Consider the following 27,414-nt stretch of genomic DNA (forward strand, 5'->3'; position numbering starts at 1 on the left):
CTATCGCCTGGGGTCTCTGAGCGTGGCCTATGAGGGTCAGAGAGAAGTCAGGGCCTGGGCAGCAAGGTGTCGGGGAGCACTCACCACTCTGCCCTTAGTGTCCGCCCCACAGCCCCGGCCAGGTGGGCCAAGCATCTGGCGGTAGCCGGCCGAGTCTCGGCGTCAGTGTGGACACCTAGAGCCCTGCTGTCTGTCATGCTTCCTGACAGTCTGTCACTCACAGCCTGTCACCCTCTTTCATCTTGATTTATTAGCAGGTCTAATGAGTTTGGGGAGCAGCTGTCTGCCAGGGATGGGACCATCCATCTAGGAGATGTCTGTTGAACTCTGCTCCTCCCGCAGCCACGGGGGTAGGAGCCATGGACTAGGGGGTGTGGCCACAAGGACAGGGGCCGGAGAGCCGCTCAGGGGTGAGTCCTGGTGCATCTAGTCCAGGACCTGGCTGGCCCTCCTGCCTCCTTCCCGTCCTCTCCTTCTCTGTTCCTCCATTACAACATGAAGTTGGGGTATCCCTGCTCTCTTTTGAACTTGCCCACTTGGAGACCAGGCTGGAACATTTGGCCTTGCCTCTCCACTCCTGAGAACATAGGCCAGCGCCCACCCTGTGACCTCGCAGTGACGGGGGCGGGGTGGGTTGGGGGGACCCGAAGGGCTCCGGTGCCTCAGACTTCCACTGCCCCTTCCCAAGGCTTGCTGGGGCTCATGGGCGCAGAGCCAGTCCTCAGCGCTTTCCAAGCCCAGGCAGTGCTCCTCAGGCGTCTGCTCCGGGGGCATCGTGTGCCCTTCCTCGGAAGAGCTTCTCAGCTTGGAGCCGTGTGCTCATGTGGTGAGCATCACACGCTGCTCCAGCGAATGTCCCTCTTCCCCCTGACTGGAGCATTAAGTGTCCCAGGAGCAGGGTGGGGCCTGGCACCCAGTGGGTACTGGGTCAGGATCCAGGGGGGCAAATGAAGCACCTCTGCTTCCCTGTGCTGCAAGGTCACGCAACAAAGCAGTACAGCATGTGGGTGATGAGAGCGGGGCTCGCCGGGGATGGCCCCCAGATGAGACTGTCTCCCTCCAGGCCCTTCTCCAGGAGCTGCTACTTTTTTTGATGTTAGAATCACCTCCCAAGAGTCTCTGGCATCTTCATTCCTGGATAGGATCCAACATCTAGCCCTTGGGGGTAGATCTGGTTTTTGGAAATAGACTTGAGTAAGAGAACAAGATGGGTGACGAATCGAGGTCATAGCATTGTGAGGTAAGCCTAATTATAGCTAGAAGATTGTGAGATAAGCTTTCTTATCTCCCATAGCCATGCTTTTTATCAGCCACCCTGAAAGTTCTAGAAAATGTCACATGTCATCATTGACATAAAGACACGGTTCCCGAGACGGTGACTCCAGGAGACACCAGTCAGTAGCCATAGGTTCGGGATAGAGGTTGCCAATATCTCTGTATGCTTTAATGCATAAAAAAGCATAAAAACTCAGTCTCCTGTCTTTGGAACCCTCTGTAAATCGGTGTTTTTGCAGTAAGGAAAGCCCAGGGCTGCCCAGACTGCTCACCTGGAAGTCAGCAAGCCTGCGTGTCCCACAGCTTCCTGGAGATGTAGCGTTGAGGAGGAAGGTGGGTGGAGAGGCACTGGCCAGCATCCAGGGCTAGAGGCAGCCGTGACTCAGTGACTCGGAGTTGCTGGCTTTCTGTCTTCTCCCATGGCACCCTGAGGCCGAGCCACAGGGACAGCTTTCTCCACGCACCTCTTTCCAGGCTGCGAGTGGCACCAGGTCACGAGGTGACACCTGAGATGGTGGTGGCAGAGTCAGGTTGGAATCTTGCCTTAGAGCGGCTGCCTTCCGCGGGACGGTCAGCAGCGGCCTCTTGAGTAGCTAAGCTCCAGGCACCCCCCCCCGCCCCCGGCCAATGCACCCCGTCTGCCAGCTGTAGCCACCTGACTGCTCAGTTCTGTGCTGTGACCCTTTCTGGCCCTGAGACAGACTGCCTGGCACACAGGGGACTCCACCTCCACCCTGGCCCAGTGCACTTCCACCCAGGGATCTCTGCTCTGCATTCAGCCCCAGAGATCCAATGAGCCAGGCTGCCAGGGTCCCAGGCTGTCCCGTCGGCCCCTGACCATCATCCAGGGGCTAATCCAGAGACAGCTCCCTGGGCTAAGACCCCACGGGAGGAGCTGGCTCCCCATTTTCCTCTTGACCTGCGGGAGCGCGGAAGGAAGACAAGCAGCGTCTCTGGAGCAGCGAGGGTCGTGGCGTCCTCAGAGTTGTCCAGAGTCGGGAGTGGCAGGGACTGGGGCAGGCTGAGGAAGAAACAAATCATCTTCTATATTGGCAGTTTGCACAGGCCTGTTCCCGTGCTCCTTCCCTGCTCCTGTCCCCCGTGTCGGACAGCTCTGATTAAAAGGAATAGGTGACATTTCTGTCAATCCCACTCCCGAGTGTCATTGTGGGAACACACTGGTCTGGCTTTCTGTGAGTCCCAGGAAAAAGGCCACTGCTTTCCAGGGTACCAGGGGCTGTGACATGGCCTGAGGGGACAGCGGGGACACCCCCAGCCTCCCACACAAGGAGGGGCCCTGTGCCTCAGACAGGCTGGCCTCCTTCAGCCCCGCTGCCCCTTCCCGCTCACCTGTGTGGCCCAGCAACAGATGTCAGGTGTCCCAGAGCACAGGCTAGGGGGGCCGTCAGGTCTGGCCTGAACAGCCGGGTTTATGAACTCCAAAACAGGACAGGGATACCAGGGGTTCTGTGTGTATCAAGTGGCTGACGGCGAAGGCGGTCCTGGGCAGTCTGGGTAGCAGATGTGAGAAGCCAGAGACACGGGGGCGTCAGCTGGACCTCGCAGTGTGTCTGCCTCCGGGAGCCCCAGCTGATGAGTGCGGCTCCGGGTGTGAGACCCTTATGAGGGGCTCTTGTAAAACCTGCTGGAATCTGTTCGCTCCGAACAGCCCTAGGTCCCCTTCTGCCCTATAGCAAACCCAGGTCACGGTCACTCCCTCGTCCCCTGCCTCTGCCACCAGGTCCAGGAGAACAGGGCCATGTGCCATTTGCCTCCAGCCTTGAAGCCAGCAGCTCAGAGGGCTTGGCTCTTCCGAGTGTTGGTCTTGATGCCATTTCTTCTCTTGAGCGGCCACGGGCACCCTCCTGCCTGCTGTAGGCCCCTGGGTGCCCACCTCTGTTCAGAGCCACCGACTCTCTTTCCCACCCCCCTCAGATGCCTCTAAGCAGGTGCCCGTGGCCCCAGAGGACAAATCCTCCCAAATGCTCGGCACCCCTGACCCCTCCACTGCCCCCAGCTCCCCACACATAGGTTCTTTAAGCCGAGGGAGGGAGGGTGAATGTGAGTTCCAACCCAGACCTGCCAGGGAGAGGCAGAGGCCCCGAGAAGCCCCATGAGGGAGCCAGGCAGCGCCTGGCCAGGAGCGCGCACTCCTCGGAGAAGACAGCGTGGGGCCGCCCTGCCCACCGCCCCAGTGCAGCCCCTTCCCATGCCCAGGCGCCCCCGAGACACGTACCCTCCCCCCAGGGGAGAGGGAGCACCGGCAGCAGCCACTGCCGACCTGCCCCACCACGCGGCCCCTGGGCGGGCGCCACCCAACAACCGGCCAGCCCAGGGCCGTTCCCGCTCAGCTGGCCGACGGCCCTCTTGTCTTCCAGCTTTCGCCATCATGATCGTGCTGGCCCTGGTCCGCATCGGGCACGGGCACAGGGAGGGCCACCCGCCCCTGGCCGACCTCTCCGGGGTCCGGAACCTGTTCGGCGTGTGTGTCTACTCCTTCATGTGCCAGCACTCCCTGCCGTCCCTCATCACACCTGTGTCCTCCAAGCGCCACCTCACGCGCCTGGTCTTCCTGGACTACGTGCTGATCCTCTCCTTCTACGGCCTCCTGTGCTTCACCGCCATCTTCTGCTTCCGCGGCGACAGCCTCATGGACATGTACACCCTCAACTTCGCGCGCTGTGACGTCGTGAGCGTGGCCGCCGTGCGCTTCTTCCTGGGCCTCTTCCCCGTCTTCACCATCAGCACCAACTTCCCCATCATCGCCGTGACCCTGCGCAACAACTGGAAGACGCTCTTCCACCGCGAGGGGGGCACGTACCCCTGGGTGGTGGACCGCGTGGTGTTCCCCACCATCACCCTGCTGCCCCCCGTGCTGGTGGCCTTCTGCACCCATGACCTGGAGTCCCTGGTGGGCATCACGGGGGCCTATGCAGGCACGGGCATCCAGTACGTCATCCCTGCCTTCCTGGTGTACCACTGCCGCAAGGACACCCAGTTGACCTTGGGCTATGGGACCGTCAACAAGCACAGGTCCCCTTTCCGCCACACCTTCTGGGTGGGCTTCGTGCTGCTCTGGGCTTTCTCCTGCTTCTTCTTCGTCACCGCCAACATTGTCCTCAGTGAGACCAAGGTCTGATGGCGGAACGTGTCTGGTGGTAAGAGAGGTGGGGGCTGCACTCTGGCCCCCCGATTCACCTTCCCGCCTGCAGAGCCAAGATCTAGTTCCTTCCCAGGGTTCCTGGGGGCAGGCGAGACCGGACTCTGGGAGGAGGCCCTCCACACCTCCAGCTGGAGGTCTTCTCCCCGGCCAGGATTCCGCACCGCGCCTCCCTCGCCGGGCGGCCCTCCTCCCAAGCCCTCCTGCGTGGGGCTTCCCCTGGCCAGCCAGGCTGCACGACCCGGGCATACAGCTGCCCGGATTCCAGGTTCGGCTTCTGCTTGACGCACAGGCCCCACCACGACAACCATGGGGGCAGGCTCCTTCCCCGTACGGTGGGGACGCAGTGCTGGCACTGCCACTATTTATACCAGACACCATGTCCCCTCCTCCTTTGTCCCAGTCCCTTCTGCATCTGTGTCTGGGGAATCTGCTCCACTAGTAGCTGCTGCCTCAGGGCGAGTCCCAGGCCCTAACCCTCCTCCCCTGGGGCTTGCCAGTGACAGGCAGGTCCCACCTTCCCCTCAGGCCTGGAGTGGCCAGGTGCCACGCCCAGGGGGACGGGTGTGTTTCCAGCCCCCACAACAAGAACAGGAAGTGCTAATCGGCACCAGGGTCCCCGGACTGTAGCTGAATGGGGCCCTTGGCTGTGGCTGCCAGCGCCCGTCCTGAGCTCCTGAGCCCGTGATGACTTGGAGCCACAGGCAGGAGCACTCCTTCCTCGGCGTACAGCAGCCCGGCAGACCATTTAACGCCCAGAGCCTGTGACCCCTCAGAGGGATCCTCTGCTCTCCTGACTGCCCCACTGGGGTGCACAGGGGCTCCTGCGTGATGGGGGGTGGTGTATAAGGACCACTAAAGGGAGCCACCCCAAGCCACCATCGCGGTGGCCTGAGAGCACCACAGCCATGTAGTGGTGGGCAGGCTCTGCTTCCAACCCTATAAGAGGTCAGGCCTGTGGGGCGGCAGCAAGCTTGGCTGACCCTGCTCCCGCTCCAGTACTAAGGGTGGCTCCCTTTTGAGCCAGGCTGTGGGTGCTCTGTTCATACTTTCCATGACCCTTGGGTGCTGTGGAGCGAGATGGGGCACCAGCCACCATTCTCATGGAAGAAGGCGAGGGTTTCTGGTCACCTCACCAGCTCTTCCGTCGTCCCATCCCTGTCACAATCATGCATGCGTCTGCTGGGCCAGCCTTCTTTGGAAACACAGGTGACTGGGGAACTCTGCATTTTCAATGTGCCTTCTGCTTCAGGACCTGGGGGTCCTTCCTGACCCTTCCTGGCGTGCCCCCAGCCCAGGGCCTGGCCCACCTGTCCTGGAGCCCAGAGCAGCTTGACCCAGAGCTGCCTGTCTGGGGTGGGGTCTCAGGTCCCCAACCCCCACTCCCCCCTTTGATTTCAGTGCCTTGCTCAGCCCACTTTCGGGAACCTTCCAGCCTCCCCTGCATGGCCTGGTATTCGTACCTTGGACAGAGCAACCACGCTGGCTCTCCTGGGGCCCCTGATGGTCTCGGAGGGAGTGGGAGGAAGGCCTGAGATTTGTAGGAACTGGGCAGTCCACAGGCGGTGCCACCCCTCGCCCTGGCTGCCCCAGCCTGTGAGAACCCCAGGTCGCACGTGATTGGCCGTGGTCTGCTTTCTCACTGTTGTCACACATCTCTTTATCCGTCCCCAAGTATTGTGATTTTTCCATCCATGTGAAAAATAGACCACCCCTCCCCATCTGTCACCGCGGCTTCTTCCCAGGAGACCCCACCCCGGGCAGAGCAGGGAGGGCTCCTGGATAGCAGACACTCCGTGGCTCCAGCCCTACCTGGAGCTGCCCAGCTGTTTGCTGAAAACTCAAAACATCTGTACTTACCCTCCTCTAGTTACATCCCCTCTTGCTTAAGGACAAAGCAAATTAAATCATCTTGCTGCCCCAGGCTCCAAACCAAATATTGGCCGTGAGTTTATTAGCATCATAAAGCCCAGGTTGATTTATGTGACAATCTGGAGCCACATGGCAGTGCAGTCGGGTGGCTCCATTCCCCTCCTCCGAGCCAGGCAGCCCGGGGCCTGGAGGGAGGGAATTGGCCCCAGGTGGCTGCATCGCTGATGGCCGAGGGTGAGCCAGGCCACTCCCCACTGCCACTGTCTGGGCTCCTTTGCTCCTCAGTGTTCACCTGCTGTCTGACCTGCTGGAGGTTGGATGGGGTCACGTTCCGCTCTCCTGCTGATAGCTGGGGTGGGGGGGGCTGCCGACAGCTAGACAGACCCCTGATGATGCTTGTTCACCAAGTGCATCGACCAGGCTTGGCTGCAAGTGCTTACACCAGTGTGGTGAGGTGGGCGAGTTGGATCTTGATTCCTGTTTTACATCTGGGCCTCCCAGGGTCAGTGGCAGGGAGGGCAGAGGAGACCACCAGCCCGACCTGGCCCTCGTACAGGTGTCACTGTGGAGGAGCACATAAACTCAACAGCCTCCACATGCCTTTCACCCAGCCTGGCCCCAAGGGCAGGCTAGGCCACGGTGGGAGTCGCGTTCCCTCCGGCCGGGGTGCCACCGGCTCCTGCCCCTACGGCCAGAGAGGTGGCTGCAGGCTTATGGATGGGGCAGATGGCAGGTGACAGGGCTGCGAGGCACTGCTGAGTGGTGGAAGGTGGGCAGCGGGCACCTCGCCAGGCCCTTAGCTACACAGCTGTTCTCACCACCTGGGGGCCAGGAGCAGCCTGGGCCTCAAGCAGGCTGAAGTCACAGTGGGGACGAGCCCGGCAGGGCCAGGCCCTCGGGCCGTGTGCCCATAGATTCCCCGGGGAAGGGCTGACCCCAGCCTGGCCATGCTCACAGCCACTGCAAAGCTGTTCTTCTGAAAGCGAGATCCAGGACTGCAGGAGAGAGCTTTGCACACCTTCTCCCACGGAGCTGGGGTTCACAGTGTTGGTGGGAGAAAGAATAGCAGCCCCCCGAGTGCCTGGTCTGTGCTGGACACAGTGCTGGCTGCTGTCCGCATGAACCTTGGCATCATTTGGGGATTGGGAACGTGGACCGAGACGTCGGACCTGCCCCTTGCAGGCGGCGAGCCTCCACGCTCCTCCCCGTCATTCATAACGTGGAGGTGATAGTGCCTGCACCGCTGACCGGTTGTGGGACCTTCAGTGCTGAGCTTAGTGCCTGGCACAGAAGTGCTCAATAAAGCTATTACGTACGGATGCTCGGCTGTCTTGTCACTTGCCGGCCATATAGCTGTGCTCATAGCCACAGACCCCGGATTCACCGAAGACCCCGGGATGGGTCCCCAGGCACCTGCTGGCTTCCTAGCCTCCCGATGCATTGTCTTGGGTCAACTGCCTGCTACAATTCAGAGACGGGAAACTGGGCTGAATTCTTCAGGGTCTAGAGGGCGAAAGTGGTCTGTCCCTGCTCCAGGGAACTTAAGGACCCTTTCAAAGAGCCAAACTGAGGCGTGGCTGGAGAGTTCTGGAGCCGGGATGGAAGCCCAGGTATGCTGACCGAGGCCATCATGCCTGCCCGTGGCTCAGCTCTGTGCCCCTTGCCCGCTAGCAGCCCCTGGAAAGAGGTGGTGTGGACAATGAGCCGCTCAGTAAAGCCAGTGGAGGAAACAGCCACGCAGCAGCAGGGTAAGACAAAGTTCCTGCTGCTGAGACAGGTGACCGAGAGCCTCCCTTTTCCTGAAGGCATCTCACCAAAAGCAGCAGCCACGTCTGGGTGTCTGGTATCTGGGTGGATTCAGCTGGCTCTCTGCTCCGCAGTCGGGCCCTGTTCATGATGACTGATCTGCGGCCCTGCGACAAGGCTCCCTCCTCCCCCACTGCCAGGCTTTCTGCCCTCCTCCTGGATGGCGCAGGGGGCGCCAGGGCTCTGAGCAGGAGGCTGGGGAGCCAGGCCAAGCAAGCTCTGAACCTGCAGGAGGCGTCCTCCCTGCCTCCACTTCCCACGGGGCTCACCTCTCCCCAGAACACATTCCTAGAGCAGGGACGAGGCAGCCAAGAGCCTGGCTCCAGGAGCAGGATTGGCCCCTCCTCGGAGCCAGTCAGCAGCAGGCTCAGCTCCACATTTGGCTTTTAATTATCTTTCCAGTTCTTGGTTATTAATGATCTTGGGCAGAGAGCGGAGAGCAGCCTGGACCTCAAGACTCCTCCCAGCTTACCTGCTGCAGAGCTAAGCTCAGATTCGGGGAGCAGGAGGGGTCAGGTCCAGGGGCTGGCGGCCAACAGTTAACTCTCTCACCACCTGTAGTTGTTGTCAAGGTCAACTCCCTCCCAAGGTACTGGCCTCGTGCACTCACCTAGACCCACATTACCACCTGTGGCTGAGACCTGGCTCCGTGAAAATCCATAGAGCAGAGGACATTGACTGTAATGGGCTGGGGCCACGCATTCCTGGCATAGTCCAGCTCTCCAGTCAGGCACAGAGCAGTGTTAGAAGTTCCCCCCACTCCAGGGGCGCCTGGGTGGCACAGTTGGTTAAGCCTCTCAGTCTTGGTTTCAGCTCAGGTCATCTCAGGGCCAGGAGATCGAGCCCCGCATCAGGCTCTGCACTCAGGGAAGAGTCTGCTAAAGTTTCTCTCTCTCTGCGTCTCTCTGATCTCTCTCTCTCTAATCTAATAAATCTTAAAAAAAAAAAAAAAAAAAGTTCTGGGGCACCGGCCTTGCTCAGATGGTTAAGTGTCTGCCTTCAACTCAGATCATGATCTCCATGTCCCGGAATCAAAACCTGTGTTGGGCTCCTGGCTCAGCAGGGAGTCTGTTTCTCCCTCTCTTTCCTGCTCGGGTTCTCTCTCTCTCTCTCAAATGAATAAATAAAATCTTAAAAAAAAAAAAAAAAAAAAAAAGGATTTCCTCCCTCTCCACCATTGCAGCTGCTCTCACCCCTAAAACCAAACAAAAAAACTTCCAGTTTTCATGGCTCCACCCCAGTAGCAGAGTGCCCCAAGGCAGGCCCAGCCGGAGCTGTGTGGGCAAGGGCCGGGGTGCTGACCTTCAGCACTGGCCTCCCCGGCTCCTCCCTGTTACGTGGAGGTCGCTTCTGCCCTGCCTCACCCAACTTGTCAAGGACACCCAGACGAGGTCTGACGGCACCAATCGTACCGCTTGTGGAGTGGGTGGGAGCGCGAGTGCTTGCTGCACACAACCACGGATGTGACAGCACTGAAAATCCTAAGCAAGGGCCATCCTTCTAGATGGTCCTGGACATGTGACAGAGAAAGGAGCTGGGGGGGGGGGGGTGGGTAGCCCCAAGGGAGGGTGAAGGCCTGAGCTCGCCGGCAGATTCTCTGACCTGGGGCTCTGACCCTCACGAGTCCGGGCACCAGCAAGGCTGAGCGGCGTCTGGTCTCAGAAGCTGCCTGTGCCAGGCATCCGGAGCCCCACGCAGTCCCCACAGAGAGAATACGCCAGGGCCCAGGAGAGCCCCGTGCCCCGCCCCCCCCCCCCGCCCCAGCAGACCTCCCTCTGCATTTCCACCAGTGAGCTGTCACGCTCCCGGGGGGCCCCTGGCAAGGCGGGACACCCACAGCCCCTGGCATGAGCCTCTCTTTTCAAGGAGATTGAAGGGTGAACTCCATCCGTCACCACCCGAGCCCCCATGCTGAGCACATTTGTCACATCCAGTGCCAGGGTGGGTAGGAGCTGGCACTGAATACCAAGTGGCTTCTGCTGCCCAGAGCCCTTTCTCAGCCTCCTCTCCCAGACACTGCCCCAGAAGGAGCTGCCCACCTCTGGACAGACACCCTGCCCGGGTCCCCCCAAGGTGCTCCTGTCGCCTACAGGCTGTGGTGTGCCCCCTACAGGGGTGCAGAATGAGGCAGCCAGGACCAGTGGGTTGTAAAAGATTTGTTTAATGCCCCAGTGCTCTTAGGAGAGACTCCAGACAGGGGGAGCAAGGAGTGGGACAGGCCTCTGTGCTCCCACGCCAGGCCCCCTGGCAGTCAGGACGGGGAACTAGCTAACGGCAGGGCAGGGAGACCCCATTGCTCCCGGTGACTCCAGGACACGTGGGAAGGACTTTGCGTGAGAGGACAGCAAGAGCCCACCCAGCCCCCTCCAGGACCTGAGACTGCCGAGGTCACTGAACTGACCACGTTGGACCTCTGTCACTGGGGGCCCACAGCCCTGATCTCCAGGCAGAAGCCAGAAACGCCCAAGAGAGCTGCCGCCACTGACCCTGACGGCGCCAGGCGGGCACCCAGCCGACCGGAGCCAGAGTAGCTGACCCCTCACACTTCTGACTCCAGGCTGGAGATCCGCCTCCACGTACAGGGTCCGGGGAAGCTGTGTGTCCCGCAGGCCGCCCTGCTGACCTCTTCCAGCCCCGCACTGTCCCTGTAGCCTGTGCTCAGCCCCAGGGTCCTGCCCCTGCGCCCCGGAGGCCCCCAGGCCCCAGGGAGCCAGGGGCCGTGGCTGGCACAGGGGGGCAGGGGGGGGCACACAGCCCCCCAGCAAAGCGGCAGGTGGGCGTGGGCGTGCAGGCAGGCGTGCTGTCTGTGCCAGGCGGGGACCCTGGCCCACACGCCCGCCCGGCAGGCCTCCCGGTAGGACGGCGCCGGCGCCCAGTGCCCGCAGGCCGGGCGGCCACACCCCGCGGGCAGCGACCGGGGCCGGGCGAAGGCCTCGGCCACCGAGCTGGGCAGGGAGGCGTGGCGCGGGCGCGGGCCCCGGGCCCAGGCGGCGCGCAGCAGGGCCTCCCGCCGCGCCAGCTGCTCCGGCCCGAGCAGCGGCAGGTCCTCCGGCTCCGGGGGCTCCGGGAAGAGCGGCAGGAAGGGGCGCCCCGACCGGTCGGCCCGAGGGAAGGAGCTGTAGTGGCAGCGCTCGGGCGACAGGGGGCGCTCTGGGAGCGCGCGCCGCTCGGAGGCCGCCAGGTGCCGCCCGCCGCGCCCCGCGCGCACCTGCCGCCGCGCCTCCCGGGCCCCCGGGCCCGACACCCGGGAGACGTCGGGCAGCGACGGCCGCGGCGTCGGGGGGCGGCCCGCGGGCGGCGGGGCCCGGGCCCCCGGCGCGGCGCGGCCCCCGCCGGGCGGCCCCCAGCCCGTGGGGCTGGGCTGGGGGGACGGGCGGGGGCTGGGCGGCCGCGGGCCGGGGCAGGCGGGCGGTGGGGGCGCGCGGCGGCCGCTGCCCCAGCTCTCAATGGTGCGCGCCGCGCGGTCCAGGGAGCTGCTCACGCCCGCCGTGGTCACCATGTCGCGCGCCGCCTGCAGCATCTTGAGCACGCTGGCCTGGGCCGAGCCGGCGGTCAGGTCCGGGCTGGGCGGCCGCGCGGGGCTGGCCAGGCTCTGCACCCCGCTGAAGCAGCTGTAGATGCCCTGGGCGGCCCGGAGGAGACAGCCGTGAGCGGCCAGCCCCCCTCCGGGCGCCCACCTCCGGCCCAGGCCCCGGCCCAGGTGTCCCCAGGGCCCAGGGAGCAACTGACATTGGGTAAGCGCCTCCCGTGCAGCCCGCATGGTGCCACTGTGAGCACACCTGCCCGATGCCCTATGAGCACACCTGCCCGGTGCCGCTGCGAGCACACCTGCCCGGTGCCGCTGCGAGCACACCTGCCCGGTGCCACTGCGAGCACACCTGCCTGGTGCCACTGCGAGCACGCCTCCCAGGGCAGTCGGAGGCCCTGAGAGGCTCTCCTCCTGGAGGAACACAGCTTGTAAATAGCCGCGAGGGTTCGGCCCGGGTCAGCCTGGCTCCCGACACCGCCCGCCCGGCCTGCTGCAGGGGGCTCTGCTTCCCATCTGCTGTGTGATGCCCGCAGGCCTCACTTTCTACCTTGGTAATGGGGCCATGGCCAGCTCTGACTTCTCTGGGTTGGTGCCCCTAAAGCTGGGGCCTGCCTGGGGGGTGGGGGGGTGGCACCCACCCTGCTGAAGGCCAGCAGGAAGTCCAGCCGGGACGTGTTGGGCACCGAGTGGCGCAGTTTCCAGTAGACCAGGTGCTCCCAGGCGAAGACCAGCAGGGCCAGCCCCATGGCCACGAGCAGCATGTAGAAGACGCCAGCCATGTTGTCGATGTCCAGCTTGCTGCTCATCACCTCGTTCTTCTCATTCTGGCAGATCCCCGAGAGCCACACCGTCTCCAGCTTCTGCGTCTCCCCTGGCAAGGGTGGGGACAAGGGACACACCCCTGGCTCAGGAAAGACCCTCCCAGGGCTCCCCCAAGCCTGGAGCAAGGAGAGGTCTGGAGCCAGGGTGCCACCCCTTTGCAGGACCACACAGGGACCTAGCCCAACGGGGGGCAGGATGGGAGGGTCGGGAGTGTCAATGAGCAGGAAGAAAGGAGAACCGAGTAGGAGCTGGGGTAGGCGATGCCACCCTTAGACGTGCCCGCCCCGCACAGGCCAGTAAAAGTTTGCTGACTGGGCGGGTGACTGGGGCAAAGTTATTGGTCACCGACATGCAGGCACGGAGCTGGGCACACAGGGACAAAAGACCTAGCCCCTGAGGACATGACAGCACTTTCACTGCTATCATTCTCATTCCGTGGTACTGATGGAAAAATCACAGTTTTATCTTCTCGCACTGAAACCTCTGGATTTGGGGGCAGGATCAGCAGGACTGCTTAAACATCTGAGCCCCTGGTTCAAGGCAAGCCTGGGCCCCGGGCTCTGGGACTGGGCAGGCCCGTAGCTGGCTCTACACTAGGTGATGCCAAGATGGAAATGGTGGGGACAGGGGTCTAGAGGAAAAAGAAAGGATCTGAGGCTCCCCCGCAAGCCCCACTGTGTGGCCTGAGCTTCCTCCCTTCTTCCGGCCCTTCAGAGACTCTCCTGTCGTCCTACCTCCCACTCCTCCTGGCAAGCCCACCTCTTCCCCAGGACTTCATGCAGTCCCTCCAAATACCCTCATTCACTGGCCCAGCTCTCACTCCCAGAGACCTCTTCCTGCCCATAGGCCCTGGGACTCCGAGAACAGTAATGGAGATCCTGAACAGCCATCAGGCGGCTGTCCCCCCACCCCAGGATTCCATGGCCCACCCTGGATCCCAGCCCCCCCCCCAGCGGCAGCACCCACCATCCCCCAGGAACTGCAGGAGCGCCAGGTCTATGGCCCGTTTCCAATGGGAGTCCTTCTGCATGGCGATGCCATAGCCAGTGGTGGCAAAGACCTTGCCAGAGCCAATGGTGACCAGCTTGCAGCCCTCGTCCTTGCCTGCCATGTAGTTGAGGACGGCAGCATCATAGATGAAGGCGTCCAGCTTCCTGGGGACAGGCCAGGGTCATGTGAGGTGGGGACACCGAACCTGGGGCCTGACAGGGATCTGGGCCCTAGGAGCCCGCAGAGCACTAACCAGGAGGGATGAGTGAGCAGGGCCTTCTCCAGTTCCCCTGGGTCCCAGATTCAGAGAAGAACCCTTCCTGCAGCTCAGGGATCCCACCTGCCCTCCTCTCAGAGAGGCCAGGGAACCCTCTACCCCAGAGGACATGCCCTCTCTGCCCAGCCCCTCCACGCCCTGAGGACCCTAAGTAGTCATAACCACCACGTCAGGCCACGGCTGAACCCTGGGCCACACCTCAGCTGTGTCTCTGGGCCACACGGTGAGCATCTAGTTCTGTTTGAAACTTGACCCTGTCCCAAGACCACCTTACCCCCTTCCCCAGGAGCCCTACGGGACACCCCAGCCTCAACGTCCCAGGAAGACCCCAGTCCCTTGCGTCTCTCAGGAAGGACCAGAGCTGCAGCTGGTCATCAGCGAGACATGTATGTAGGGACAGTCAGAGGGTGGGTGCAGAGCTGAGGACCCACCCCATCTTGAGGCTGGTGAGTGCGTCTTCCACCGAACGCTGGTTGAACTTGACCATGTGGGTGTGCATGTCTCGGTAGTTGCTGCGGATGTTGCGCTCCGTGCTGCCGTTGGGCACCGTGCCAAAGCGGAAGGGTGGGTATTGATCCTGAGGCCGCTGAAACTGTGGGCAGAGGGCAGGCGCCCTCCATCACCCTCTGTCCAGCCCCCCAGGCACCAACACTCCCCGCCCCTGTCCCCCGCTTGTACAGTGAGCACACCGGAGTCCGGGGGACGGTCCAGGCCACTCCTGTGTTTTACGGATGGTGACATTGAGGCCGGGTCAGTCACCACTCCATTGGGGGACCCGAGCCTTCCTGCTCCCTGCTCCATTTCAAATCCCCCCTCCCCGGTCCCTCAGGCCTGCCCCTGCTCTCGGCACCCCTTGCCCTCCACTAGCCGTGTCCCCAGAACCTTCTTATCACTAAGGCCAGACACGGTGTCGATGTACTGCTCCTGGATCATGAAGGCGGCCAGGTTGGCGGTGTAGCTGGCGAGGAAGATGACGGCAAAGAAGGCCCACACCAGGACCATGATCTTGCTGGTGGTGCCTCGGGGGTTCTCGATGGGCACTGAGTTGTTGAAGACCAGCGCCCACAGCAGCCACACAGACTTGCCGATGGTGAAGGATGGGCCCCCAGACTCTGGGAGTGAGAGCGTGGGCACAGAGGGACTCAGGTCTGCACTGTGCCTGGGGCGGGCCCCCTCCCCAGCCACCCCAGCCCCAGGGCAAGCCAGCCCACCTTGTTTCTCTCTTTTGTGTATCTGACTGGCCCCTGCAGGTTGTCCGGAAGCCAGAGACCTCCCCCAGGATCCAGCCCTTTTTCCTTTTTTCCGAAGGGCCCCTGCACCACCCCCCCACCCCCACCCCACTTCCACTGATGCTCCCTCTCCCAGGTCCAGCTGAGAGCTTACTCTTGCCACTGGTGAGGTTCTGGTTGTAGCTGACGGGGCTGAAGTACTCAAACATGAAGACCGTGATGGCCACCACAGTGAGACACATGACAAACATCATCACCCACACCGAAGGGCTATAGGGCTCTGGGAACAGAGGGAGGCAGCTCAGAGGCCTCACTACCATCCCTCCCAGAGCCCTGGGTGAAGACAGGTGCATCCATTTGGTCAGAATGGGGCCCATCAGCCCCAAGGACTGAGCCAAGGGGGTCCCTGACTCTTAGAGCAGCAGAGCCCCAGGAGAGACCCCCCTCACACACCCCAGGGAGGTCAAGCTCTCCAGCATTCTCAGTTTCCCCCTCCCCTTGGCCTGGGACAAGATCCCATCACCCCACCCCAGAAAACCTCCCTTTGACTGCACATCTCCCCTGGATCCCATTCCCACCCCCAACTGCCTTTCAAAAAGAGAGTTTACACCCCGTGCGCTCTCTCCTCTGGGTCCCATTCGCTAGCCTGCAACCTGCTCCATCCCTCCTCCCCTCCTCCTCCCCAGCTGGCCGGATTCCACAAGGCCAGGGCAACTTTCTCATTCCCTCTCCTCCCTCACCTGCCAGCACCGCTAACCATACTCCTGTTCTGGAAGTGCCCTGCCTGGCCCAGCATTGAGGAGCTGCTTGCTCTGCCTGGAATCAGGCAGGGTCTTTAAGGCTAAGTTTCACTCTTGATCCTACTGACAGGACCCCGAAGCACCAAACACGGGGAGACCAACTGAGCTTCTCTGACCAGTCTGCTCACTGGCTTCCATCTCCATGAACAAGGAGGCATTCCTGCCATAAACACTGTGTCCCTTGATGCAGTGGCCATCCTGCAGGGTGGGGTTTGTTGTCTCCTACAGGGCTGGGGAACCCTGCTCAGAGAGGTTCAGTGACTTGTCCAAGGCCACCCAGCAGGAAGGAGATTCTCTCCTCTGCTCCTGGCTGAGGCTTGCCTGTCCTCATGGCTCTCTGTAAACCTCACACCACAAGTCCCATTGATCTCTTGGCAGGGCACTTGGTGACCCCAAGGACTATGGCTGTATCCCCAGCAGCTAGAGTGAAAGGGGCTGCCCCACAAATGCTGAATTCCCAATCAGGTCACAAACTAGCACCACTTCCCACTCTCTGGGGTGGCTCCCCAACTGCCTGTGAAGCTTCTCCCCCAGGGCGTCCTAGCCGGTGAGACACTTCCTGAAGTCAGCCTGCCTTTCAGGCTTTCCTGCCCTCGCAATGGCCCCACCACCCTCCTTACCCAACACTCGGACTCAGAATGGAACATGGGCTTCACCTCTTCCCTCTCCTGCAGCTCAGGCCTCTGGCCAAACTCCAAGGCACCCATGGCTGCTGTGCTGGCCCTCTGAGGTCCACCCCAAACTCCCCATTTCCAGGCACAGCCCTCAGACTCTGGAGCCGTCCCTGCCCACCCCGAGCCGCACCCAGGAAGGCCGATGGGGACACGGTGCCGTTGCTGCGCGCCACCATCACGCTGATGCCCGTCTCCACGAAGGGCACAGAGAAGTCCACGATCTCGGAGCGCTCCTCGTTGATGGTGAGGGAGCCGATGGCCATGTCTGCCCGCTGGTAGTACACCTGGGACGATGGGGGCCAGGGCCGGGTTGGAGGAAGGGTCCCACAGGCTGGAGCACCCTCCCCAGCCTCCCCCAGCGCCCCCGGGGCTTAGTCGGCTGTTGCCATCTGGGGTCCTCAGAGCTCCACTTGCAATAGGGACGACCCCAAGGAGCATTACTGGTGACAGCCCACTTTCCCTGCCAGCTGGGAGAGCCTTGGGAGCTGGGCCCAGGCCCCACCCTGACTGACCCCCAGCACAGGAACATCAAGGGGTGACTGAGTGATGCGTGGGGCCTGGGGTGGCGGGCGGGCACGGGGGGGTGGGCTCAGGTGGACCTCGGGGGTGGGCCTACCTCCCCAATCATGCCATTCCACACGCCTCGAACCCTCTTGCCATGCTTGCCATTGGTCACCAGGTACAGGTCATAGGAGAACTTGACCACCTTGGCCAGCTTCTTGAGGATGTCAATGCAGAAGCCCTTACAGCACAGCTTGGTGTAGGGGGCCGTGTCACCACTGCTGCCACCAAGAGACCAGAGCAGACGTCAGGGCCAGCAGCTCCTCCGGTTTGGCATGTGGCCCCCACCCCTCTATACGCCTGCCAGCGCATGGCAGCACGCAGCTCCCACGGGGCCTTCCCGTGTGTTCTCGCAGACCTGAAGGTGTGGTTGCTCTGCCTGCGGCACGGCACAGTGTTGGGCACACAGCCGCCCGTGCCAGGGTCCGGGCTCTCCACAATGACAAAGGGCCGCTCTTCCAGCGTGGCCACCGTCAGGTGCCGGCTGTCCACCACAGGCTGCAGAGACGCACTATAGCGAGGCCACACCGGGTACTTCATGTGCAGGACGCCGTGATCCCAGCGCCCCACCTGCAAAGGGCGGCCAGCGTCAGCCTGGGACCTCCACCCCCAATACCCCCACCCTCTAGGTGGGGGCCTCTGGTGGGGGCCTGCCAGGGCCAAGAATCCCCCTCCCTAACCTGGGGACAGCAGGGCAGGAGCATCTGGGGACCAGGAGAGTCGGGGCAAAGAGCTGGGCATGGACAGGAAGGGAGGGCTCCCTGCAGCCTCCTCCCAGCCTCTGGTCCCCATGCTTTTCCCATCCAGCCCCCACACTTGCTGCTGGCCCACAGCATCGTCCCGGAGCCCAGACCTGAGCCTGTGTCACCACAACCCTCACCCCCCACCCAGACCTCAGTATAAAGTCCTTCTTCACCCAGTACCCCAGACCTCCTGCACTCCAGTCCACCACACCCCGCTCTTCCTCAGTCTCCACTCCCCCCAAACACATCACTTCAGAATGCCTCAAACCCTTCTGCCCCTCTGTCTAAACCAGGCTGGTATCCCTCCCTGATGGGCTCCTACTCAACCCTCCACAGCGCAGCCCAAATGTCCCAACTTCTGTGGATCCTTCCCCAGTTTGCTCCTCTAAAGGCAGAACCGATTTTTGGGCCTTCTCAGTACCCCCGTAATGCTGTGCACGCCTCTCTCCTGCTGATCTCCCCAAATTCTACTTGTTTACATGTCTGGCCGGCCAGCATAGCTGTGGGTTAGATCCCCCAGGGGCAGGACTGTGTGATGAGAGAGCCCGACAAGTTCTACCGTGGAGGGAGGCCAGGGTGCCCTGGGAGCCCTGAGCAGACGTGCCTCACCCACCCTGGTGCAGTGCAGTTGCTTCAGCTGAGACCTGGGATGAGGGGCTGGATGAAGGACAGAAGGGACCCTCTGCTCAGCTGTGGGACAAGAGGGGCTGGGGACAACATGAGACGGCACCGAGGGACCCTGGGCTCACCCCCTTCTCACCATCTCCCAGAGGCGGTGGCGGTTGAGGGCGATCACAACCATGGTGGGCTGGACCAGGTACCCACCAGGGCTGAAGGAGAAGTCTCGGCCCTCCCAGGTGACATTCAGTAGGTGCCTGCAATGGGGGAGAGAAACCAGGGGTGTCCCCGCAGCCCTGCCCAGGACCAGAGGCCGCCTCCCTCGCCTTCTGCCTCACCTCCGTCACCACCACCAGGAAGCACTCACGGCGCCCTTATTGCTCTGGTTCCCTGTATTGACACACACCCTCTGCAACCCTCGACACACCTTCACACCCGGCTTTTTTCTTTTTTTGTTTCCAGTTGAGGAAACTAAGCCCAGAGAGGTGAGGCACCTTGGCAACCCAGGCTCACAGCTAGCGGGAGGGGAGGCCAGCGGGGCGACGGTCCCCGCCCCCACTCCCAGGCCCTGGGCAGGTGCCCACCTGTAGAAGGCCTCCCGGGCAGGGCTGACGGGCCCGGGGTGGCCACGGCAGTCCCCGGCCGGGGAGGGCAGGGCGCCGTGCTGCCGCTGGTAGCCGTGGGCGCCCAGGGCCAGGATGGCCACGCCGTCGCGGACCTTCTGGCGGAGGCTGAGGCGCCAGCTCTCGGTGACGACGCTGATGAGGCCCACGGGGAAGGCGGCGGGGGGCGCGTCGGTGCTGCCCAGCGCCAGGCTGGGCACCAGCCACACGTGTCCGGGCCCCACCAGGCCGGCCTGCGCCGCCTCGGCGAAGAGCACCTCGGCCTCCTCGCGCGAGCAGTAGGCCACCAGCACCGGGGCGTCGAGCTGGCGCAGCAGGCGCTGCGTGTGTGCGCGCTGCCCGCCGGGGCCCAGCTCCAGGGTGAGCACGTCCAGCAGCCGCCAGCTCAGGTAGCTGGCGTCGGCCGCGGCGCGCACCCCCTCCAGGAAGAGCGCGTGCCCGGGGTGCAGGCTGGTGATGACGGCGAACGCGCTCCAGTCGTACTCCTCCAGCACCTTGAACAGCACCTGCAGCTGCTGCTCCAGGGACACGCCCAGCTGCAGGAAGGCGGAGCCCGGCTCCTGGGGGCGGGGCGGGCGGGGCGGGGCCTGAGTCGGGGCGCCCTCGCCCCGCCCCGCCGCGCGCCCCCGCTGCGCTCGCTCCCGCAGCCCCCAGACGCCCCGGGGGCCCCTGCGCTGCAACACCTGCCTCGCGCCGCCGACGTGGTTCCTAACCTGCTGCGGGTGGAGAATCACCCCAAGCGCCCCCCGCCACCCCCACCCCCCCCCCAGGCAAGGCCGGGATCAAAAACCAGCTGCAGCAGCTGCAGCCCGCGGAGCTTGTCGGACATAAATGCAGATTCCCGGGCGCATCGCGCACCCACTGGGTCAGAACCCCTGGGGGTGGCGCCCGTGAATCTGTATTTTTAACAAGCTCTTCGGTTTCATCCTTGAATCCTCTAGTTTGGGAAGCCTCCGACCCTCAGACCCACTGAACTGGAATCTCAGAGGTGGGCCCCTGGGCGCGTGTATTTTTCTAAAGCACCGTGAAGGCAGAGAAGCGCTGTGCTGAGAGCTCCGCGGGGGCCCCAGGATAACTGGGAAAACACCACCCTCCACGGAGCCCCGGAGATGAGAAAGTTCCTCCTCTCCACGGCCTCCATCATCACGAATGCCCAGGGCCCTGCCCGCTGGAGCCAGGCTAGCGCCCTCCCCTCCTAAACTGTGGGCTGCCTCTCGCCCCTACATGTCCTCCAAGATTTCATCACACTGCGACTGTCCCAGTCTTTTTAAAGAGCAAATCCGGGACAACCCTACAGGACAAGTAACCCAGTTCCTTCAACAAACAAATTGCAACAAAAAGAGAGAGACGGAGGAGGATCCTAGAAATTGAGGCTCAGAAGCCACATCCGCAGATCACCACGTGGAAACCTCATTTGTTCCTTGATTCAAGCAAACAAACGTAAAAATAAGCATGTATGATGTTTATGAAACTATGGGAAAATTTGAACACTGCCCGGATGTTTGATGATGCTAAGGAATTTTTATTTTTTTAGATGTGATCGTGTATGGTGGTTTGGTTTTTAAGCCTTTATCTATTAGAGGTATATACTGAAATATTTCTAGTTGGGACAACAGGATGCCTGGGCTTTGCCTCAAAATGACACAGGAGAGGGGCACCTGGGTGGCTCAGTGGTTGAGCATCTGCCTTCCGCTCAGGTCATGATCCTGGAGTCCTGGGATCGAGTCCCGCATCGGGCTCCCCGCAGGGAGCCTGCTCCTCCCTCTGCCTGTGTCTCTGCCTCTCTCTGTGTCTCTCATAGTAAATAAGTAAAATATTTTTTTAAAATGACACAGGAGAGGGGGGAAGTGAGTGGAGGTAAGGATGGGGCAGGGTTGGCCAGGGGTGGATGGTACATGGGGTCCTTATATTCTTCTGCTTTTTATGTCTGCTCAAATTTCTCCATAATAAAAAATAATCATAAAAGAAAAGCAAATCAGATTGGTTTGTCCCCTCAGCACCTTCTTGGGCTCCCACAGTTACTTAGAACAAAACCCAAATATCTTTCTATGTGTTCAGGATCTCACCTTCCTCTCCAGCCTTCTCTCAAAATCTCCCAGCTCCTTCTACCTGCTGCCTTCATACCCCCTGATGCCTCTAGCTGGAACACTGTCTCCCACTCCACACACACACACCCCCAAAACACACACAAGTTGCCAACTCTCCTTCATCCTCATGACCTTAGCTTCAATATGACTTCTTAAGAGAATGTTTCCGCCCAACCCCCTACACACACGGGGGCCCTCTAAGACCCTCCTGCGTTTTTCCTTCAGAGTACGTGTCCCAGCTATGACTGCAGATGAATGTGTGTTTAGAACACTCTCCCCACGTGATGCAAACTCTGTGAGGGCATCCCAGGACAGTGACCTGCCACCAAATGGTCTCCCTGCAGATTAACTGCACCAGGTCCTCTGCCCAGCTTGGCCCCCTCTGCTCCTGGGTCTGGAGCTTAACCAAGGAAGGCCAGAGAAGCAGAGGGAAGGGGGGCTGAGACTGCCCACCAAAGCCAGAGGTGAGCTCACCACCTGTACCCATTCATCTAGACACAAAGTGAAAGCAGCCCAGGAAATTTATCTTCTAGAACACAGGAACATCGTTTCCATGGCCTTCTTTCTCCCCACTCCCACTCCCCCGCCAATGTTGCACCCTCAGCCCCCACCTCCCTGCTGGTCCCACCCAATCCCAGCTGCCCAGAACCTAAGTCTCTCCCTGGCCATGCCTCAGTCCCGCTCCTGCAGCCCCAGCCTGGCTCCTGGCCCAAGGGATGAAGGGACAGGGGTTTGGACAGGCACCTTGGGGGTGAGGACCACAGCAGAGCCCCCACTGATGCTGAGGATGGGCACGTGGGTCTGGGAGGAAATGAAGTCCAGGATCTGGGCCACCGCCTCGGTACCCACGTTGTCCTCAAAGACAATGCCGTGGACACGGGCCGCACCCAGGAGTCCGCAGATCTGGGTGAGGAGGCTGCTGGGGTTGGTGTTGTTGACTCCCACGGTGAGCGGCTGGATCTCCAGAGGCAGGTCCATGAAGCTCTGGGAGGTGAGGCGGGTGCGCGCCTGGGCCTGCGGCGGCCCCGAGCTGCCAAACACCACGGCCACGGTCACAGCCTGCTCACCCTGCCCCGGGCCCAGCCCCGCCCAGGCACCGAGGAGTGAGGTGAGCAGCAGGGCCGGCCCCAGAGCGCCACCCATGTCCACCGGAGGGTCCTGCAGAGAGATCCGGATAGGGAGACAGAAGCACAAAGAGAAAAGATGAGCACGTGGACAGGAGGTGAAGGCCGGCGTCAGAGACACACATCCCGAGGGAAAGAAAAGAGGGAACATCTCCTTCCACAAAGAAAGGCAGAGACGAAGGGACAGCCAGACACAGATAAAGAGAAAGAGACAGTCTAGCTGAGCGTCCCCAGAGCCGCCTGGAGGGGCAGGGGCTGGAAGGACGCGAGTCCCCAGAGGTGCTCACTACTTCCATTCTGCTGTTGTGCTGGAAAGGCCAGACCTTTGGAAACTCCTCTGTCTGAGCTCTGCCCCAGAAAGGCACACTGAAAATGCTAGTCTGGTGTCCAAGTGCGTGGATTTGAGTCAGACAGACCTGAGTTCAAGTCCCAGCTCTGCCACTAGCTGTGTGATGCTGGGGAAGCCACTGAGGTACGTTTTCTCACAATAATCACAGGACCTACCTCCTACGCAGTGGCAAGGAGGTTACCCCCTGCTATCAGCATCCTTGTCCTATAGGTGACAGCTGCACGTCCAGGTGAAGGAAGGCAGCGTCTGTGACACTCCCTGCCCTGCCTTCCATATTCTCCATCCTAAATGGAATCTAACATCGCCGAAGGCCCTGCTCTGTGTGGCCCTGCCTGCCACAGGACTCCCCCCCTCCTGGACACCAGACATCCCCACCCTTCCCCCTTGGCCTCAACTGGTAGCAGCCATTCCACAGCCCGAGTGTGACACCACTGACCTGGTCGGGACTCAGGATCTCCTGAAACCCTGAGGCGTCTTACACATGAGCTGCTTCCCCAGGCCATCGCTGGTGTGCAAGATTTTTTTGACCTAACCCAAGGACGTGACGTGTATCCCTGCTAAATAAACATCATTGCTTTGGACTGGAACCAACAGCCAAGCCAGTGAGTGGTGCCCACTGACGCAGCTCTCCCTCCCCGCTGGCCATCGGCCACAGCTATGCCACCTTCTCCATCTTCATCACATCCCCAGCAAAACTTCTGAACAAGAGAGCCAAAGGGTGACCAGGGTGAACCTGGTTTAATTTAGGCTGAGAAGACAAGATTTTTGGCAGGGGAGGGAATACTCATTTTGGTACCCTTGAAATCTCCTTTGCCCCTCACCCCCCCCCCACGCCCACCCCCCATGCCCACCCCCACCCCCACCCCACCGCAGGTATGGTTTCATAGTACAGCGACTCAGACTGGCAGCCCAGAGACATGCGTGAGTCTGGGACTGGAACCTAAACCAGCCTCAGCTACCACCAATCAGGGACCCCAAGAAGGGCACCACCATGCTTGCTCCTCCCTTTGCAAGGCCTTTCTGTGCCCATCTCTGCCCACAGCCCAGTCCCCGTAGTTCCTTATTCCCAGGGCAGCCCCAAGCCCCCCATCTCTGCCTCCCAGCTCTGAGCTTCACATCTGTGCTGTCCAGAACAGCGGCCACCAGTCACAAGTGACTATAGGCACCAGAAATGTGGCTCGTCTGAACTAAGGCTCCACTATTCTAAGAGTAAAATACATGCTGTATATCAAAGACTTAGTATGAAAAAAAGAATGTAAAGTGTCTCATTAATGTTCTTTATATTGATTACAGGTTGAAATAGTAGTTTATATACATTGAGTTGAACAAAATATACCGCTAGGACTAATTCCACTTGTTTCTTTTTACTTTTTCTAATGTGACCACTAGAAAATTTACAATTACACACGCAGCTCTCATTTTGCTTCTTTTGGACATGACTCTAGTTGTAGGACCCAGGCATTCCCCCAAGGGGGCACTACCCCCAGAGACTCCCTGGATGGGAAGATGTCTTCTAGGATAGGGGTTGAGAAGGAGAGGAAGTCCAGGCAGGTGACACCTCTCACCAGGAGTGATCACAGAATACCTCTGGACGGAGAGGCCCCATCAGGCAAGTCTCTCTGAGCTTCAAACAGCAATGGGCAGATACAAAAAGACTCAGACCCCAGAGCCTCATCCCCTCATGACATCTGGCTTCCCCCACAAGGCAGGAGGGTCATACTCTCAGCCCTGGCCCCCCAGTGTCTCCACTCCCCCATCCACCTCACTCCCCTCTGGCCCCACTGGTCCAAAACGTTGTTCTGGCCACCGCACCCCTGCCCACACAGCACAGCTGCTCCCTGGTGCCCACAGACGAAGCCTAGACACCTTCATCCCATGACCTGAGCCCCGCACACCCCGACACCCATCCATTGTCTCCTCTCCTCTCCTCCCACACTCCTGGGGGTCTGTTGGCTAGACAGCCCCTCACTATCCTCGTCTCCGGGTCTCTGCTCTGTCGTTCCCTGAGGCTGGAATGCCCCTTTCCCATGGCCTCTCTCTTGTCTACATAACAAAATTCCAGAGCCCAACCTAAATCCCTTTCCCACCAGGCACCTGCCCTAGTCCCTCCAGCCTCTGGGCATTTGGGGGTGAGAAGATATAGGGTCTGTGTGGGGCTGTAGGCCACCTCCTTCCTACCCCACCTCCCCACCTCTCCTGGAGCAAGAAGCTCCCAGTTATGGCACTTCAGTGACTGGCAGGTATTTGGCCACCCTCCATGCAGCCCCTGCCACACATCTGACTTTGGCTTAGGAACCTCTGCCCACCCTCTCAAGGTATCCCACCTTTCACTAACGGGCTAAGTTAATGAACACTGGCACCCCAAAAAGGCCCAGGGGAGGATGGCAGTGGTCAGGCCTCTGAGACACCCGGCGGCGTCACCTTGAGCTCCCCAGCACCTCCGCGGGCTTGCAGCTCCCGTCGCCGAGCCCCAGCCCCCTCCCTCATCCCGGGGCAGGCTCCCCCGCAGGCTGCGCGGATGTGCGCACGTGCACACTCGCCCCGGACGCTGGTGGCTCCCCCCTCTCCCAGGCCCGAGCCTTGGCCCCAGGGACGCGCCCACCCACCAGCTGCGCTGCTTCGGGGGAGCGAGGGGCCCAGGCTGCTCTGCCCGCTGTGTCCACGGCCCTTTGGCGAGCGGCCTCGACTTTGCCGTCGGGTTTCCCTCCCTCCATCACTTCTGCTGAGCTAACATCCGCACCCAGGCGTCGGGGAGAAGCCCGCCCTGCATCTCGCTCCCACCGGCGCGGGCACCGAAGTCTCCCTCCAAGATGAACTCCCCGCCCCCCCCCCCGCTGTTTCCGCCCCGGCCCCCCGGGGGGCGCCCTGCCCCCTCCCCTTGGCAGGAATCTCTTACACTCGGGCTGTGAAGTTCGGGGTATTTTTAGGCCGGCGATAAATAATTCATAGGGAACGTGGCATCAGGCTCCCCCCGCGGGAGGACGGGGCGCGAGCGGCTAGAGCCACCGTCACCCGCGGCTCAAGGACACTCGCGATGCGGCGGCGGCGGCGGCGGCGGCGGCGGCGACTCCGGGCTCCGCGACCCGTGCCACGCCTCCTGGCGGCCAAACTGGGCACCACGTCCGCGCCCCCCGCCGCGCGGCCGCACCCCACCCCCTCCCCGCAGGCGTCGGCTGCTCCCGGCCCCCGCCCCCACGCCCCGCGAGCTCCGCAGGCTGGGAAGGGGGGTCGTGCTCGCCTGGCAGGCCGGGCTGCGGGCGGGGCGGGGCGCCGGGGCTTGGGGCGAACCCAGAAGTCTGGTTTCCAGGTACCGGGGTCCCCTCACGCTCCTATCCAAATTCTTAGTACGGAGTTTAGGGGCCGACCTGAAACCGACTGGCGCAGCCGGAAACTAGACGGGCTCCAAGACAGCGCCTGAGCCTTCCTCGACTTCCCTGGGGCCCCGGGTCAGAGGCGGAGCCGGGGCGGTACCACCGCGGGAGGCCTGGGGGACCCCGAGCCAGAAGTCCCGCCGGGCGAGCAGGGGGGAAGGGGGTGCCCGGGTGCATCAGTGGTGCGAGTGTCAAGAACCGGGCTGGGATCCCCGCTTCGCTTCGCTCACCCAGCAGGACCTTCCGATGGGTTTGGGGCGCACCGCGGGGGTTTTCCGGCCGCTTGATGCCCTCCTTCCCAAGTCCCTAGCCCTGCCCTCCTAGCCTGGGCTCGCAGCGCCTTCAGCTGCAGGAGGCTCGGGGTTCCCCTTCCCCGCCGTCGGGGATCCTTGTCGAAGCCCCGGGGGGGCCGCAGCTGCCCGCCGGTGCGACAGCCAGGGCCCAGCGCTCCGGGCTCACGGTCCCCCCTGGTGCTCCTCGCCCAGCCTTCCTTCTGCGCCCTCGGAGCCCGGGTCCTCCGGGCGTTGGGTCCGCGTTTGGGAAGACCCCCCCCCCCAAACCCCGTGAAGCCGGGGCTGATTCCCTGAGGTCAGGGGAGGGAGCAGGAGGAGAGCCCGGGGCGGGGGCGGGGGGGATGTAAGGACCTGGGGGACTCGCAGCGTGTGAAGGGGCGGGGGTGTCGAGGGAGAGGCGCGCAGAAGGTGCTCGGCGAACCTCGGGAGGCAGCCCCCTGGGTCCTCTCCGCCCCGGCCCTCTCCAGCCCCCCGCGCGCAGCGGCAGCCCCGGCTCCCGGCCCAGCTCCCCGCCCAGCGGCTTCCAGCAGCAACAGTTGCGGGGCCCGCGGCCCAGACTCCCGCGTCCCCGCGCCGCCCCCTGCCCCGCGGCGCCGCCCCCCCCCCCCCAGGAGGAGCCGGAGGGCTCGGCGACCCGGGAGGCGAACGTCTTGGGCGCCTCGCCCGCGTCCTTCCCTCGCGTCCGCCGCGCGCCCGTCACCTCGGCCTCCCGGCCTCGCCTCCTCTCCGCCCGCCCGGGTCCGAGTCCCAGGCCAGGTCCCCGGGGGTCGCGGGGCCCCGGCCGCCCCCTCCTCGGGCTCCCCCGCCGGCCAGACCGCCCCCGGGACTCCCGCGTCTGCCTCCGCCGTCCTTGCCCGCGCGGCGCCCGAGCCCAGCCCCAAGTTGGCGGCGAAGTTGGCGTCCCCGGCCCGCCGCCCCCGCCCCCGCCCGCCGCCCGCCGCTCACCGGGGGGAAGGGGCGCTGCGCCCGCGCCGAGAGCCCGCGCCGGCCGCCTCCCGCGCGCCGCATGTCCCGGCGCCTCGGCCCCGCGCTGGCGCGCTCCGTCCTAGCTCGGCGGGCACCGGAGCCCGGGCCACGCGGGGCCCGTGTCCGTGGCGCGGCCTGGCGGCAGGGAGGGCCCCCGGCCCCGGCCCCCGCCCCCTGCGCCCGCGCCCTCCCGGGGCCCGCTGGGCGCCCGGCTCCGTCCGGGGCTGGGCAGCGCGCCGCGCCTC

The 27,414-nt window shown here is 62.5% G+C and overlaps 2 protein-coding genes across 8 annotated transcripts in view; one reads left to right on the forward strand and one right to left on the reverse strand.

Annotated features, from left to right (window-relative positions):
* The window catches only part of SLC38A12 (solute carrier family 38 member 12), a 55,460-nt gene extending 49,088 nt beyond the window's left edge, over window positions 1–6,372 (forward strand). For all 5 annotated transcript variants that reach the window (XM_077854154.1, XM_077854156.1, XM_077854152.1 and 2 more), the window contains one exon: window positions 3,654–6,372. In XM_077854154.1, coding sequence (XP_077710280.1) covers window positions 3,654–4,414 — 761 coding nt within the window. In that variant the 3' untranslated portion in view covers window positions 4,415–6,372. The remainder of the gene's footprint in view (window positions 1–3,653) is intronic.
* Window positions 6,373–10,258: 3,886 nt separating this feature from the next.
* Window positions 10,259–27,212, reverse strand: GRIN2C (glutamate ionotropic receptor NMDA type subunit 2C). Of its 3 annotated transcripts, none has more exons than XM_077854159.1 (13): window positions 27,149–27,212; window positions 21,811–22,224; window positions 18,941–19,539; window positions 18,499–18,613; window positions 17,354–17,565; window positions 17,051–17,216; window positions 16,565–16,718; window positions 15,115–15,240; window positions 14,614–14,843; window positions 14,163–14,323; window positions 13,431–13,618; window positions 12,281–12,513; window positions 10,259–11,735 (listed from the first exon to the last, which is right to left on the reverse strand). In XM_077854159.1, exons 1-13 carry the CDS (start codon window positions 27,209–27,211, stop codon window positions 10,653–10,655), a joined length of 3,744 nt encoding a protein of 1,247 aa, XP_077710285.1. In that variant the 5' UTR covers window position 27,212; the 3' UTR covers window positions 10,259–10,652. The 3 variants fall into 3 exon arrangements, with proteins under 3 accessions (XP_077710285.1, XP_077710286.1, XP_077710284.1); XM_077854160.1 differs by lacking the exon at window positions 27,149–27,212 and adding an exon at window positions 22,976–23,347; XM_077854158.1 differs by lacking the exon at window positions 27,149–27,212 and having other exon boundaries at window positions 21,811–23,347.
* Between the last annotated feature and the right edge of the window lie 202 nt (window positions 27,213–27,414).

This window comes from Canis aureus, chromosome 16 (assembly GCF_053574225.1).
Source record: "Canis aureus isolate CA01 chromosome 16, VMU_Caureus_v.1.0, whole genome shotgun sequence".
Taxonomy (NCBI): Eukaryota; Metazoa; Chordata; class Mammalia; order Carnivora; family Canidae; genus Canis; species Canis aureus.

Excerpts from the sequence above, each read along its gene's own strand:
- GRIN2C (XM_077854158.1), bottom strand. The coding sequence starts at position 22,341 with ATGTTCCCTCTTTTCTTTCCCTCGGGATGTGTGTCTCTGACGCCGGCC. Across the intron at positions 17,566-18,498 it reads GCCACCGCCTCTGGGAGATG|GTGGGGCGCTGGGATCACGG; the intron begins GTGAGAAGGGGG and ends CGCCCTTTGCAG. Across the intron at positions 12,514-13,430 it reads CCTGCAGTTCCTGGGGGATG|GGGAGACGCAGAAGCTGGAG; the intron begins GTGGGTGCTGCC and ends CACCCTTGCCAG.